Source organism: Bacillus rossius, chromosome 2, assembly GCF_032445375.1.
Source record: "Bacillus rossius redtenbacheri isolate Brsri chromosome 2, Brsri_v3, whole genome shotgun sequence".
In the NCBI taxonomy this organism is placed as follows: Eukaryota; Metazoa; Arthropoda; class Insecta; order Phasmatodea; family Bacillidae; genus Bacillus; species Bacillus rossius.
In genome coordinates, this window is record NC_086331.1 from 124,490,107 (window position 1) to 124,506,846 (window position 16,740).

The following is a 16,740-nucleotide window of genomic DNA, read 5'->3' on the forward strand; positions in this document are numbered from 1 at the left end:
CGCCGATTGAGGAGTCTTCTGTGGTATGATTATATTCTATATTCAGGGCTTATGTAACATCACAATTACAAAACACTTATCCCTGAACACAGTTTTTGTCGCGATATGGTTGTTACACTACACGACCCTAGTCACAAATACAAAACACTAGCCGCTGAATGCCGGGCTCTTAGAGACGTGACAATTCACACAGTAATTAACATGTCCGGGCGGAAAGCCCCTGAAACTCGTGCCACGTGGGAATGATGCCCACAGGCGAATTAAATGAAGGTAAATTCAGTGGTGCATGTTTCGCCCTGTGCGGGATAAACTAGAAGGCCTTATGGCTGAGTCTGTATTACTTGGAGCCTAGACCACAACTCGTGGTCAGGTGACGAGAGGTTTACGTATTATGATAAAACCACCTTCGGCGGGGAGCAAACAAATTAATTACATGGCCACTAGGGGTCATCTTCAGAGTAGTAGGAGAGAGATACAGATATGTTGTATTCATACATGGAAAATACAAGTTTTGTTCACACATCACATGCACTAAATGGAATACTTTGTTGATGTGCGAGTATGGCATGCTCTGGTAACATTGTTGTTAGTTAAAGATGGATGCCACTAACACTCCTAGCTGAAACTTTTGACATCACTTGAGGTGCCATTAGGCCACCATATCTGGTATTAAAGATGCTAGCACTCCTGGTAGATACTTATTCCTCTCCTTCCCCCAGTTAATTTGAACACCAACAAAATTAATTTTGTGCTTCATTATTCCACCTGCTCTTTTTCTTCCCCCTCCATTCCTATTTTCTATGTTATTTATTTCCTTACTCTTCAATGGAGCTCTCTTTTTAACCTCGAGATATCTCCAGTGATCATAGATCGAATCCCAGTCAATGTAAACAGATTTTTATAAAATAAAATAACAACATGCCACTCTGGTGCAACCTTGTAGCAATACTCTGAACTACCTCTGATGTCATTCAAGATTCCCAACAACACACACCAGCATCAACTACCTCCCAACTTATCACCTACCTCTGATGTCATCCTAGATGGCGACATCCAAGTTAGCCAACAAAACTACTGACACCTACCCCCCCAACTTGTGAAATATGTTCAAAAGGGATGAGAGGGAAATTTAAAAAAGGGTTTCGATGGAGAGTGGGAAGGGAGGGCTAAGGTGGGAGGGAAAAAAGGGGTGGAGTTAACCTTCGAGGTATGACAATCAATCATAACAGAAATTGAATTAATAATAATGATAAAGGTGTTGTCACTGCGATAAGGGGGAGGGGAATGTCATCTGGTTAAAGGGGGCAGGGAGGAAACCAATAGAAAAAAGTGGATTGATGACTTGATGAGGGGGAGGGGCAGATAGTGCATGTACTCTGGTAAAAGTGAGGAGGAAAAACAATAGCAAAAAATATTATTGTAGAGGGAGTGGGGTGGAGGGGCATGTCTCTGGTGAAAGGGAGTGGAGGGAGGGAGAATAGAATAAATTTGTTTGAAATGGGGGAGGGGGAGAGGGTTTGATGGTGATGTATTACAAATTTTCATATGTTTGGTGTGCTCAAGAACTGATACGCTCCCCCTACTTACACTTTATCACTGAAACATATGTTGGGTAGGTTGGTTGTTGGTATTTTAACACCTTGAAAGACATAATTAAGAGATGGAGACACTGTTGTCATCTGTTATGTAATCTTCCTTTTGTTATTGTTTATTGTTGAAAGAGGCTGAATCCCTCTGACCCTGTTTCGTTTTGAGCTAAATGCACACTTGCATGGTACCTACAACTGTTGTAAAGTAAACTTTAAACCACTAGCAAGACAGTAACATTCAGAATTCAAGCATGAAATATGTAAATGTGAAATAATTACTCTTATAATGCAGCAGAAATCTAGTTGTAAAATTTTTTGTTAGTTTTAAGTTACAATTTTGAACTTGCAATAATCTACACATTTGGCAACAGAAATGTGACTTTAAAAATTTACCCAAACGTTTTTTACTAAGGTAACTTTATTAAATAGACTTATGCGTGTATTCATGAACTTACCAAAATCTGCACTGCAGAAATTGTAGAGGATATTTTCGTATGTCTCAATTGGGCTGCAAACCTGACACTCATTGTCTATAACCAAGAAACAAACACAGAACTAAAATTAAAAGCTAACACAGATATATTTATACACTATTAGTCGGTAATTATAGTTCATTCTGGCACAGTGGCTGGGGGATTTCGGGAATTCGAGGCGGCCATCTTGGAATACGTCACATCTGGTGGCCATCTTGTATGACATCACTTCCGGCGGCCATCTTGGATTATGTCTCTCAGCGGCTATTTTGTATTACGTCACTTCCGACGGCCATCTTGAATTACATCACCCCAGCGGCCATCTTGGATTCTGCAATTTTGTTTTCTGCAACATTCCACCGAATTATGACGTCACATCCGCCATCTTGAAAATCCTCAAATATTAACTTAGAAAATTGGGAAAAATTTATAAAAAAATATTAATGAAAATTTTAATTTAAAAACTTGACTTCATCATCGAGCTCCTCACTCCTGTGCGTTGCACTTTTCGTTACGATGCCATCATCAAGCTCTCCACTCCTACCCATGCATTATAGTCTGCTGGAGGCAGCCATCTTGTTAAGTGGAGACCGCCATCTTGATTTCTTCTGATGGATGTCGTCATCGGGTGTAGGTTTCTAAAGTATGTTAGTCTATGTAAGGTCGAGTTTATATTTCCTACCAGTGTTGTTATGACCCTAATACACCAAAACATTCACAAATTTTGTTAAAATAAATCACAAAATCCACAAAATCCAGTCATTTTGTTGTTGTGACCACCATTTATTTTTAAAGACATACAGTGTATGTAGGGGTGTTGTTATGAGCCTTATGACAAACAATTTAAAAAAAATCCAGTCATTTAATTGTTGTGACCACAATTTTTTCTTAAAGACATGATCATTTATAGGTTTTAACTAAAATATATGTTATCAATACTATCGTTGTGGATGCGATGGTTTTAATAATGATAATTTTATTACTCCATCTTGGTGGACTAGAAATTTTTCAGAGTCCTCACAAGTCCGTGTTTGCGTACTCGTGTTTTAAAGCTGCATGGAAGCAGATATTTTAATGTTTGCGTATAATTTCACTCTTTTTAATATAATTAACTTAAGGAATAAAGGTTCTATATTAAAAGTAATAAGCAGTATGTAGGTATAATCATATTTATTGAAATAAGCTCAGACGCTACAAAAAAAATTCTCAAAAAAAAAACATAGGTACACATCAAACAAAACTATGCAACAAAAACTGAAACCATATAGCAAAAATGTAAACTAAAGAGCAAAAATGTAAACTATACAGCAAATAATGGAAACTTTACAACAAAAACGGAAACTATAAAACAAAAAAGCAATAAGCTGGCCATAACATGCGAGGACGACAAACGGTTAATCTGTGAAGACGGCATCCGCACGAACCCCCACGGCTATATCGGAAAAGACGAATAAATTTTTTTTTTCTGTAAACAGTTTGGCAGTTTGGGGCATGGGCGTAGCCAGATTTCAGTTTTGGGGGGGGTTTACAAAATAAAATGACAAAACAATGCAACATTAATATACACGTGAATAGAAAGTGCATACTGCATACACAATTACACTTATAGAATTATTCTTCTGTTTTTCATTTTGAATATGTCCACTACTTCATCCGCATCTATTTCTGCCCCATAGTGTATATTCATAAGAGCCAAACCGTTCAGTCTGTTTTCACTGGTTGTGTTGCGTAAGTAGTTTTTCAGTCTCCTTAGGCTTGAAAACGTCCTTTCTGGGGTAGCAGTGGAAACAGGTATGGTAGCCAAAATTTGTAGCAATGTGTAAACATTTGGATATAGTTTTTGATCGCACTTATCTAGGCATTCCAAAGCAGATTTTGGAGTAGGGGAGGTGTTTGTCATCACTGCTTTCCACACATCTAGTTCTGCTTTGACTACAGATGTACTTCTTTCGGGAAGCACTGAAGAGTACATACAAACTGCCTCTTCAATTTCAGAACTGGCTGCGAAATTTGATGGCAAGATACCAGAAAGTGCAGTCACTACTTTACGGTGCTTCGTAAACCTTTCGTTCAATTGTTGAATGGTATGGTCAAGGAATGGGATGAAGAAATTTATTTTGTAATGCGAGCATGTATCAGACGCAGGAATGTTTGAGCGGTTCAACTGCCTTCCGACTATGCGTGGCATCTGCAGTATACCGCCATTTTCTTCGAGCAAAACCTTTGCTTCTTCAAAAATATGAGGATACTCGTCATCAACTTTATTCCTCAGAAGTTGCAAGGTATTAATAACATCATCCACATGGCTGAATGCTGTAATCAGGTCGGTGTTAGCTGTTTGCAGCTGTTTGGATAACGACAATGTATAGCTCATGACTTTCTCAAGAATCACTAAGGACATCACAAAATTCGAAGATCGAAGTGTGTTAAGCATTTGGACGGCTTGTTGTGATGTTTCCTTATTATGGCTAGATTGGAGTTCTTCGAGAGCATTGACAATCGCTGGATAAATTTCTTTGAATCTCATGACAGCTTCATGCTTGTTGACCCACCGTGTTTCGCACATTACAAGCAGGCTTTTTTGGTGATCGGCGGGTAACAACTCTCGAATTTTGTCTTTCAAAACAGCAGTGCGTTGAGCGGAATGTCTGAAATACGAACCGACAGACTGTACAATCCCAACACAATTTCGGATATCTGCTTGTGAACATGAGTCAGCAATTGCAAGGTTGAGAGAGTGTGCACTACAGTGTACATAAAGAGCAAGAGCACATTCTCGACGAACATAAGCTTGGGCCCCGTGCAAATACCCACTCATAGCTGCAGCCCCATCGTAACCTTGACCAACCACATGAGAACACTCAAGCCCATGCTTTTTCAGAGCTGTAATAATTAGATTTGCTAGGCCGGATCCTGTGACATCAACAGTAGGAATGTACTCGAGAAACATCTCCTTAACTTTATGATGTTCAACATCCTTCAAATCAACATATCGCAAACACAGCGAGACTTGCTCCACACGCGAGATGTCAGTAGTTTCGTCAGCGAGAATAGCAAATAATCGGGCTTTCTTTACTTCTTCGATTATCTTATGTTGAATTATTTCACCACAAATGTCTATTATTTCATTTTGGATCTGAGGGCTTGTGTAAAGAGCATTCTTCTGAGAAGTGGCCAAATGCTCAGAAAGATCTTTATCCCCAGACTCAGCTCCGTACCGCAACAGTGCCCGAAAATTACCATCATTCTGCAGTGGTTGATCAGGCTCTGGTACAATCCGCCCAGAATCTATTTTACCTCTTAATGGGATGCCTTGTTTACCGCAAAAAATTATTCCTTTTACGATAGGGATTAATTTCTTTCGGTTTTCTTCTTGCTGCCTCTTTCTCTCAGAAGACAACTGCTCACTGACTGAAAAAGCCTGCAAAGATGTTACTTTAAGAAAGTTTTCTGCAAGTTCCAAATTTCTCTTGTGATATCCTGTTTTTGCATGAGTTTCAAATATTTCTAATGCATTTTTCCACTTGCAGAATGGCTCGGTTACAAGCTGGCCAATTCGCTGATGGCTGCCTTTACCTTCAAGTGAACGTCCCATTACAACACAAATTCTGCAGAATGCTCCACTTTTATATTCAGAATATGACAACCAGGGGAATCTCTCTATCCATTTAAGTTGAAAGCGCAAATTTCGTTTTGTGGAAATGGGAAACTTATAATCTTTGGGTGGGGTCCAAGGGACTTTTAAAATTTGGACTTTTATATATTCATTCACCATTTCATCTTGATTCGAATAAAAACCAACGTCCAGTTTAGCTACAGGATGAGATGATGATGAAACAGGCAAGCTGGTCGGTTCCTGAATAAACGTAGGCTGGTTGGTCGTACCCATTAAACAGGCTGCAGGCACCACTGACTCGAATTCGTCGTTAGATACTGTAACTGAGGTCACAGGTGCCACTGACTCGACTTTGTCGTTCGATTCTGTAACTGAGGTCGAAGGCTCACTTGCCACCACAGTCTCATTACCAGCAGCGCGCAAGCTTGTTGTAGTTTCAGTAGCCAAATGTGTTTCCTTACTGGAAACCGCTTGACCACACCACTTTTTCCAGTAGTCCATACCCTTAAACTTATCGCCTTTTCTTTTTTTTCCCTCCATTTCTCGACAACATGAAACTCGTACCTAGAAAGAAAAATAAAAATTACAACTAAATAATAAGAGTTAATATTAAAATTAATGTAACTGAAATTATTCATTAAGTACATTACAGCAACAGTGCTATGTGCTAACCGCGCGAGTCGTCTTTAGGGAGGAAAATAAAATAAAGTGATGTCTCTCATCCATTCATGTGTAATCATAATAGTAAAAAAATATATAAATTATTACCCAATTAAATGGTTGTCTGTAATGTCAGTTTATGGACGGTAATTTTACGTGATAATGTCATAAGAAAACATTGATGAAAAATTGCATACTTTTATGAACTGAATTGAATTATTATATCACTGAATTATCATTATTTTGTATAATACAAAGAAGGAGTAAGTTGTAAATTACATTTTTTTCGATAAATGTAACATTTATTCGCACTCGTTAATTTTAAGGTTTTTTTATTTTTGTAATAAACAATGTAAACCACGACAATGGAAACACTCGGCTCAAACGGAATGGGACACTTTTTCGTTCGTGCAGCCAGCGTTCATCGAGGTATAAGACATTATCACGTCAGAAATAACATTAAAGAACATTGCATTTGCTATGTATACTATTAATTAACATTCAATATGGAAAAAAAAAGAAACTTTTTTTACGACATCATTACAAATCTTTCTAGAATTTTCTCTACTATAATATGCATGTATAATACGGCCAAATATAGCTTACAAATATTTACGTCACCGAATCATGAAATTTCTTGCATTAATTTGTGCAGCCAAATTTCACTTAACCCGCACTGTTTTACTGTATTTTGGCATAACAAACCACTTTTCACATATTATTTGTTCAAAATTAAGCTTCCCCTAATGCGGGAGACGCTAAAAGTTTCAAAGGAACAAATCAAAACTTTTTGATGTTTTAAAGTCTCAGCATGCCATGGGCCGCGGCACTATTAAGCTGGAATCACAATGCCACGACGGGTCCGACACGACAGGCCCGACAAACCGTCGTACAGCATTGCAGCACGACAGATTTAATAGCCTAGGGTCACAATGCCACGACAATATTCAACCCGACGATTTCTGATTTGGCTGTCGGCAAATCGTTCCAAACAAATTATTTTCATAAAATAAAGTATATCTGACGTTTAAAAAAATAATTGAAAGAGAAACAGATGATGCTATTACAGCCCATGCTTTTTTCTCGCTATTTGTTAGGATAATTATGGCAGTTTTTCAACCTAATGCCTTACAAAATAGATTCAGCCTTAACTTTATTAATATTTAGTTATTCGCTAAACTCATTCATTATTAAATTCAAACTTCACCAATCTACAATAACAACTTTAACCATAAACACGATTAAATTTGTACAAACAGATGAAGGCAAGATATAAAACTCACTCGCATGTTAAACAAAATTACGAAGTAGGTAAATATTTTTGAAATTTAGTTCCGTACTGTTTCCTTTCCGTTGCCGTTTTGTTTTCTGTCGGGCCGTACGACACGACGGAATTAGAAATAAAATCTATTCGTTGCGGGCCGTCGGGGTGCGTTTTCTGACGGAGTGACGTCACGGTGACATTGCATTTCATTGGCTATTGAGCTTGTCGGACCTGTCGTGTCGGAGCCGTCGTGGTATTGTGATTCCAGCTTTATTCAAACATTTGAAATGCCGCCCGCCGCGACGAGGACCAGTCACATGCAGCGAGCCCGAAACTCCAAACAAAGCCGTTACTGATTCATAGTTTTACAAAACACAAGGTTATAAAAAACGTAATTTTACTCTTATATAATTAATATTAAAATAGAATTAGCAAAGTTTTCTAAGCGAAATCAGCAAACAAAAAAAAAATAAAAATTTGATGTAAACAAAACAACTTTCTAATCCACGATGGCTTCTCGGCGACTGGAACTGTTCACCGAATGAAGTTTCGAATTTCTCTAAAGGTGTATATGTATATTACGATAATATACCCTTACAGCCTTAACATAAGTTGAGTAGTTTAGAAGATCTAGGCGTACAGAGTTGCAAACTAACAGCTATAGAGACAACCAGACAAAAGCGGGAAGCGAATTAATTTTATAGTAAGTAAAGAAGATTACAATTTACTTACTCCTGTAATATGGCCAGTGGCCACTTAAGTTACTCGACGTGAAATCACAGCCAGAGCAATGATCACACAAATAACTATGTCCAATTGTCCACACTTCACAGTACACGGTACACAGATTCAGTGATCGGTGGCAAGGGATCGGTGGAGACTGGCGATAGCCGAGCTGATTGCACGCAACGGATGCATGCGCGGCGCGGGTTACAACACGAAATCAAGTCTAAGGTTACCAAACGAATACGATGATGCGGGCAGTGTCATTGGATAATCGGCGGCGTGCGGCGGCAGCGCGGCATGTTCAAAACATTGTTGTAATAGTGAGCAATTACCGTGGAACAAGTGTTAATATTTCAGTATATATTAATGAGATATTTTGAATATTTCGGGGGGGGTTTGAACCCCTAAAACCCTCCCCCTGGCTACGCCCCTGTGGGGGTGGTGGTTGTTTCCATTTGTTGTAAAGATTCCATTTTTGCTCTATAGTTTCCATTTTTGCTATATGGTTTCAGTTTTTGTTGTTTAGTTTTGTTTGATGTGTATGTATTTTTCTTTTTTTGAGAATTTTGTTTTTGTAGCGTCCGAGCTTATTTCAATAAATATGATTATAGCTACATACTGCTTATTACTTTTAATATATAACCTTTATTCATCAAGTTAATTATATTAAAAAGAATGAAATTATACGCAAACATTAAAATATCTGCTTCCATTCAGCTTTAAAACACGAGTACGCAAACACGGACTTGTGAGGACTCTGAAAAATTTCTAGTCCACCAAGATGGAGTAATAAAATTATCATTATTAAAACCATCGCATCCACAACGATAGTATTGATGACATATATTTTAGTTAAAACCTATAAATGATCATGTCTTTAAGAAAAATCGGTGGTCACAGCAATTAAATGACTGGATTTTTTTTAATTGTTTGTCATAAGGCTCATAACATCCCTACATACACTGTATGTCTTTAAAAATAAATGGTGGCCACAACAACAAAATGACTGGATTTTGTGATTTATTTTAACAAAATTTGTGAATGTTTTGGTGTATTAGGGTCATAACAACACTGGTAGGAAATATAAACTCGACCTTACATAAACTAACATACTTTAGAAACCCACACCCGATGACGACATCCATCAGATGAAATCAAGATGGCGGTCTCCACTTAACAAGATGGCTGCCTCCAGCAGACTATAATGCATGGGTAGGAGTGGGGAGCCTGATGATGGCATCGTAACGAAAAGTGCAACGCACAGGAGTGAGGAGCTCGATGACGAAGTCAAGTTTTTAAATTAAAATTTTCATTAATATTTTTTTATAAATTTTTCCCGATTTTCTAAGTTAATATTTGAGGATTTTCAATATGGCGGAAGTGACATCATAATTCGGTGGAATATTCTAGAAAACTAAATGGCAGAATCAAAGATGGCTGCTGGGGTGATGTAATCCAAGATGGCCATCGGAAGTGACGTATTCCAAAATGGCCGCCGGAAGAGACGTATTCCAAGATGGCCACCGGAAGAGACGTATTCCAAGATGGCCACCGGAAGAGACGTATTCCAAGATGGCCACCGGAAGAGACATAATACAAGATGGCCGCCGGAAGAGACGTAATCCAAGATGGCCGCCGGAAGGGATGTAATCCAAGATGGCCGCCGGAAGTTACATATTCCAAGATGGCCACCTCGAATCCCCGAAATCCCGCGCCCCCTGCCCCTGTGCCAGAACGAACTATAATTACCTACTACTATTCATAAATTAAAATTCACGATACCAATACTTTAAAATAAAATTCATCAAGCATAATGATTTAGAACATTTGGAATGTACAGCAACGTTGAGACATGATGCACTTGCGGGCACAATTTTTCGTGACAGATCTTGAGCATTGATATGATTGTTTTTAGCGGTAGTCATTTGAAATTAACGTTTCTAAAATAATTCATTGGAAATTTTTAATTTTATGTTGCTAATAATGAAGTTTTAGCCTTTAAAGTTATAGTAGAGCAATGCCAGAACACGAGATATTAGATATTAACCCAGAAATAACTTTGTCAAATAAATATACCTGTGCACAAGTCAGGAAATAAAAACTATGTTAAACATAGTTTTAATGAACAATTCCTTAAAGTAAGTTATGCCACGAAGTTACAACATTTGATTTTTATAAATATCTTTCACATTTCAATCCAAACAAGCACGGTTGACGGTTTGCAAATAACTTAACTGATAATTTGATCATATTATCAAAGAGCTCAATGTTAACAGCTTTTAATTAATTACATACTGCACTGCCAACTGTTTGTGGTCGTTCTTAAACTTAAAACAGTTACAGTCTTTAAGTAAATATCAGAACAAACTTCACATGTTAGCTTGCTGTTGTCCGCCACACTCACAGTATTGGGTTGAGATGCAAGTATTGTGGTGTTGTGAGCGTAGATGACCGCGAGAGGACGTGCTCAGAAGAAAGCACATGCACACATTAAGACAAATGTCAAGGAACCACGCCTGCTTGAAAAAAGTCGCGTGCTCCCATAAAAAAGCTAGGGAAGCGCGCCCGCTACTTCGAGTACATGTGTGTATCACAGAGATGTTATTCGTATTTTGTCGTGAGACCAGGATCCTTAACAACTGACTGGGGTGGATTGGGCTGGGATTTGAGATAAGAATCAATGGAGTGGCTGGATACTACGCTTGATATATTATGTTTTATGTATTATTTAACGACTGTAGGCCCTGTTTGCATTAGTAATAACGTTAATGAACAATTGTAGATGTCAATTCTTCATTAAATATATTTAAAGTGTCTGGAATTTACGTCATTAAACCCTCAGTAGTACCGGTAATAGTAGTAATAGTAGTAATAGTAGTAGTAATAGTAATAGTAGTAGTAATAGTAATAGTAGTAGTAATAGTAGTAGTAATAGTAGTAGTAATAGTAGTAGTAATAGTAGTAGTAGTAATAGTAGTAGTAATAGTAGTAGTGATCGTAGTAGTAATAGTAGTAGTAATAACAATAGTAGTAGTAGCAGCAGCAGCAGCTGCCGTATCAACTGCGAAATCAATAACTCGTGCAAAGGTACATTTATGGCGATGACATAGGTAGCAATCACATTGCTCACAGCTTGTTTAGTCAGCAACTGTATGTCTGTTATTGTCTGTTTACAGATGGCAAGTTCAGCAATGTTTAATGTACATTGTGAAAATCAAACTTGAATTTTTTATACCCAAGGCAAGTCAAATCCTGTGCATCTGGGTAATTGTCACTGATGACTGGCAGATTTCAATCCTTTGTGTGCATCTAAAGTGAGTGAACTTAATAAATAATGAAATGTCTGTGTGTTGTCAATATTTTCCTTGTTTACTATAAAACTGCTTAATGTGTCATAGAAGGGATGAGACAGTGTCACCTCACCACCGGAACTAGGAAATGTAGTGGTTTGAAACCTCACATCATTCTTACGATCGGATGACGAAAACTGCCATTGTTAATTTTTTTTTAATGCATACTTGAATGTGAACGATCTTTTGACTAGCTGATAAATTGCACCACACTGTCTTAATACCAAAATAAAATGTTTCGAAAGTTCCCCTGAATTCAGCATGCACATCGATTCCTTCACCAATTTCTAATTCTTCTTAAAATGACTCATACTTGATGCGAATATCAGGAAGTTAATTTAACCGTGCTCTTACTCCATGCACTTCAGCACCCTTTTCCATCTTGTTTAAATACCTATGATAACATGCGAGTGGGGCTACTTTTGGCAAATGCTTTTGTGTAAATTAAACTCGTTTTGTGATTGTCATCCATGCTTCCTTGGAGGGGTGTACAGGAGAAAACACAACAGGAAAAAATCAAAGGAAAGATGAGGACGTGGAAAATAAACCAGATAAGGTGTGTACTTAGCTCGTTAGTCTAGCACCAACTGATACATTGTTGCTGATGCTGGCAGGCGTCTGCAATCGTGGAGTGTCTCCGTATTACATGTTCGGCCGCAGTAATCATCACTCTGCCGCGCGCGACAGCGGCACGAAGCACCAGGGGCCCGAAGCACCAGCGGCCCGAAGCACCAGCGGCACGAAGCACCAGCGGCACGAAGCACCAGCGGCACGAAGCACAGCGGCCCGAAGCACAGGGGCCCGAAGCACCAGCGGCACGAAGCACCAGCGGCACGAAGCACCAGCGGCACGAAGCACCAGCGGCACGAAGCACAGGGGCCCGACGCACCAGCGGCACGAAGCACAGGGGCCCGAAGCACCAGCGGCACGAAGCACAGGGGCCCGAAGCACCAGCGGCACGAAGCACCAGCGGCACGAAGCACCAGCGGCACGAAGCACAGCGGCCCGAAGCACAGGGGCCCGAAGCACCAGCGGCACGAAGCACCAGCGGCACGAAGCACAGGGGCCCGACGCACCAGCGGCACGAAGCACAGGGGCACGAAGCACAGGGGCCCGAAGCACCAGCGGCACGAAGCACAGGGGCCCGAAGCACCAGCGGCACGAAGCACCAGCGGCACGAAGCACCAGCGGCACGAAGCACCAGCGGCCCGCACGAGTCACGCGCGATACTTGCAACACAAACGAATGTTTGTGTTGGCAATAGGCGTTCCTTACTCTTCAATGTCACATATAAGCTCGGCGCGGTGGACTAAATGTTCCGCTGTTGTGGTGAATACAGTTGACGGGATATTTTTAGTGCGTGATAAAAACATTGTGTCTGTACGCAACCATTTATTAAAGTCCAAAGCGACCGGACTGTGTATCAAAGCCTCGCCCACTGTCCGGCCCCGTGGTAAATACCTGCTCTCACGAATACCTCGCCCCTGAGAAGCATGGTTTACACATCGACCTCGTGTAGCAACACATGTAAGCCCGTTTGTTATAATACTGCGATTAAATTAAATAAATAACAAAATGAAAAATATATCAACCCGCATAAAAAAACACAGAGACTTCTCCAAATAAGTTATTCACTGAGATTTTAAAATCTAATTCCATGAAATCTTTCAGCCTGGACTTCATATTTTAAATTCGTTTAATATAAAAAAAACGTACTTCAGTGTGTGAGCAAGAAAACATTAATGCCATCCCAGAAATGGGTTCAGGGACATACGTTCTAACCTCAAACCATAGATTAAAAGACATATTCTGGAAGAAAGAAGGAAAAAAAAACATTGTTTCTTAGCAAGCGCCCTCTCCTTCACTAGCTTCTGGATCCGCCTCCAAGTTCTCCACGAACAACCAACGCTTACGTACACAACCAAGAAAAAAAAATCCATATGTTGACACTGCTTAAAAACAACTGCCTCCATCCGCCCTTTCCACAAACACAATACCAGCATCCCGTCTGCCAGCTATAACACCCTCCCCTTCCTCCCACACTGCCGTCACCCCGCTCGGAGGAGGATCTGGGATTACGCCAGCGACATTCACGTGTCAACAACGCATACATTTTAAGAAAATATTCAGTTTTCTACTTGTGTGTTTGTTACTGTGGATGTATCTTTCTGGAAAATTTCAAAACTTATTTTTAAAATGTGACACACATTGTATACCTATTTCAAATAAAATCCAATATTTTTAAACAGAGAACGAAATAAAATAAAGCTTTATAGCCTACATGATATACAGCCTGGAAAACTACATTATAAGGTTAGTTTTCATTTGTACCGATCATATTGGGCATTATCACCATCTTGAGGAACATAGGATAATTAAAAACAATGGTAAAACATTTTAAGATACAGAATTTATTTTAGAATGAATTTACTTATTTCCATTCACTAAACAAGTACGAAATTTCTTGCAGCTGTAAACTTAACAACTAACTGCTCTCCTGCTGTAAGTATTTCTGATTTCGCTACTGACAAGCTGTTTAAATCATCGACCAAATCATAAATTTCGGTCTTTTCCAGATGCTGCAAGGCTTTCTTCTCCCCTTGCCGAATACAGCCCAGGACAAACCACTTTGACTGTCGGTGTCTCTTTTGGCCAGTTCAGTAACATAGCAATGATCTCAATGTCCTGCTCAATTATTGACTTTTGCAGTCCCAAACATGGCATTTTTCGAGAGCTGAGTTGACGATGAGGTCACTGTCTGCCTCACTGAGGAGTTTAGGCAGAGAGAGTGATCAGTCTGGATTTGTTACAGATTCACACCTACCATAGGCTCAGTAACAGGCATACCAACCAAGACTCTCTGAACCACGAGAACTACTCTGCGACTATATTCGGTGCGCTTTACACCTATTTGTCCAGCAGTCTCACACTCTTCGGAACTTCAGCAATCATACTGAAATGCATTATGCCTAATACTCTCAGGGTGTCTACCAGATCTAGTAAATTAAATTCCCTGATTTTTCCAGGTTTTCCAGGTCTAAAACTGAATTTTTCCAGGTTTTCTTTAACACAATTACGACATTCCAAGAAACTGAAAAAAAACTGCATAATATTACATTGACGGGTTTCAAAGTATTTCAACTTACTTAAATTAGTAAAAAAATTACCTTCTTCCAGACGTGATCAAAGTGACTCAATTGATGGCAAATAAAACATGCTGCTACAAATATTTCACACACTTCCTTTTGCAAAGAAACATTAGTAAAAGGAAGCTCCCATCAATTTCGCAGTGACTCAACTATTGCGTCTATTGCACTTACTTCAGAACGAGCCAAATCCAACATTCGAGCCTTCAACTGCAATGCCTCGATCTCCTCTTCAACTCTTCTTTTTTCTGCCTTCTTCTTGTCTGTAGCTTCCTTTTCTTTTTGTTTTGTTTGCAGGGCTTCCTTACCCCTACAACTAGCATTTCTTACATACTGTAACATGGACTTGGTGATATCAACATGCTCTACACCTCCAGAACATTGAACAAAGTCATACATCTGTCTTTGTGCGATCAGTATTTCTTCCTGCATGTTTTCAGTCAGCAGATTAGAATTCACTGAAAATCCTCTTCCATGATCACTCAATGTTATCAGCTTCTTGTCCTGATAGCCACCTGTTTTGAAGACAACATTCTAAACTGTACTTCACACGCTGTTTCCTCACACCCGAATTTAAAGCCACAGACGGACATAAGCAGGAATTCCCTTGGTAAGGTTGTACTTCAGGGGACTTTTTTCTTGAAGTTTTTTTACCATAACCTTTAGACAAGTCCTATCATTTTTCTGCAACAGGACAGACTTTTCTGGTACTTTCTCTTTCTTGATGGCATGGCGTACTGCATAACCCAACTTGATACTGTTAGCAGTCAATAGATTTTCCTGGTTATCTACATCCAATCGAGATACATTGCGTTTCTCCCTAAAGCTCTTCAGTACTTCTGGTTTCAAAAACTTTCCTGCCAAAGCTAATAAAATGTCTACCAGTGAATCATAGAGAAAATGTGCCATGGGTACTTCACTTTGGAACATTGTGAGAAACAATTCCAGCTCTGATGCCAAAAAGTGGAAGAATGTCAATTTTATTTCTAGAAGATTATCTTCAAGAGCACTTTCACTACACTGAAAAAGAGAGATGAAATAGAAACTTCACTAACAAATTTCTTTAGGTGGGGTAACGGTTTCATGGCACGCTCAGCAACTGCAGTATTCCATCTGATTGCACAAAATTTCTTGGGAAAAAGCTCTGATCCAGTTATTCTAATGTAATCTGCCCTCCTTGCAGGTACGTGCTTAAACAAATAGTAACTGTGCCTAAAAAAATTAACAACGTTCCATTGTGTAGCAGAAATTCCAGTTTTGAAAGCACAATGGACCGTATGAAGCCCACAGCTACCAATTTCTAGCAACGATGGCGAATCTTCACCAAAAGTGTGTGTGATATGTATTTTCAAAGCTAACAAAAATGTCCAGTTTACTTTGAGGGCATCCATAGATACTTATAATTAAATGCACCTGTCGGTATAATCTGAACGTGGGAAGCACATGCTGCAGCACGTCACGTCAGCAGGATAACAGACTAGCTTGAACCAGTTTGTATCAAGTGACATGTTGCCACTTCCAAATCCGGTGGTAAATAAAAGAAAATGGACGTGGGAACTGTTCGTTTTTTGACATTCAAAAATAAAAATGGGAGCGGATACACATGATGCTACGTCAATGCAAGCTGATCAATAAACAAAAATTGTATTGCCAACTACAACCTACCAAACAAAAATTCCCTGATTTTTAAAAAAATTCCCTGATTTTTCCCTGATTATTCCCTGATTACAATATTCCCTGATATTTCCAGGTTTTCCAGGTTTTCCAGGGTCAGTAGACACCCTGTACTCTGCATGCTACATGACCCAGCGCCATCGAAAGTTCGGGGGGGGGGGGGGAGGGGGGGGCAGAAGCAGAGGGCAAAACACCTGGTGCCTGGGCTCACCCCGGAGCTGTTAGTTAACATTGGAAACCAG

At 39.4% G+C, this 16,740-nt stretch overlaps 1 protein-coding gene across 9 annotated transcripts in view; it reads right to left on the bottom strand.

Annotated features, from left to right (window-relative positions):
• Positions 1 to 16,740, bottom strand: part of LOC134529757 (secreted frizzled-related protein 5-like) — a 93,363-nt gene that overhangs the window by 63,955 nt on the left and 12,668 nt on the right. For 5 of the 9 annotated variants that reach the window (XM_063364161.1, XM_063364160.1, XM_063364164.1 and 2 more), the window contains exon 2: positions 2,045 to 2,119. The exons of the other annotated variants lie outside the window; for them this stretch is intronic. In XM_063364161.1, coding sequence (XP_063220231.1) covers positions 2,045 to 2,119 — 75 coding nt within the window. The remainder of the gene's footprint in view (positions 1 to 2,044; positions 2,120 to 16,740) is intronic. 9 annotated transcript variants of the gene reach the window in all.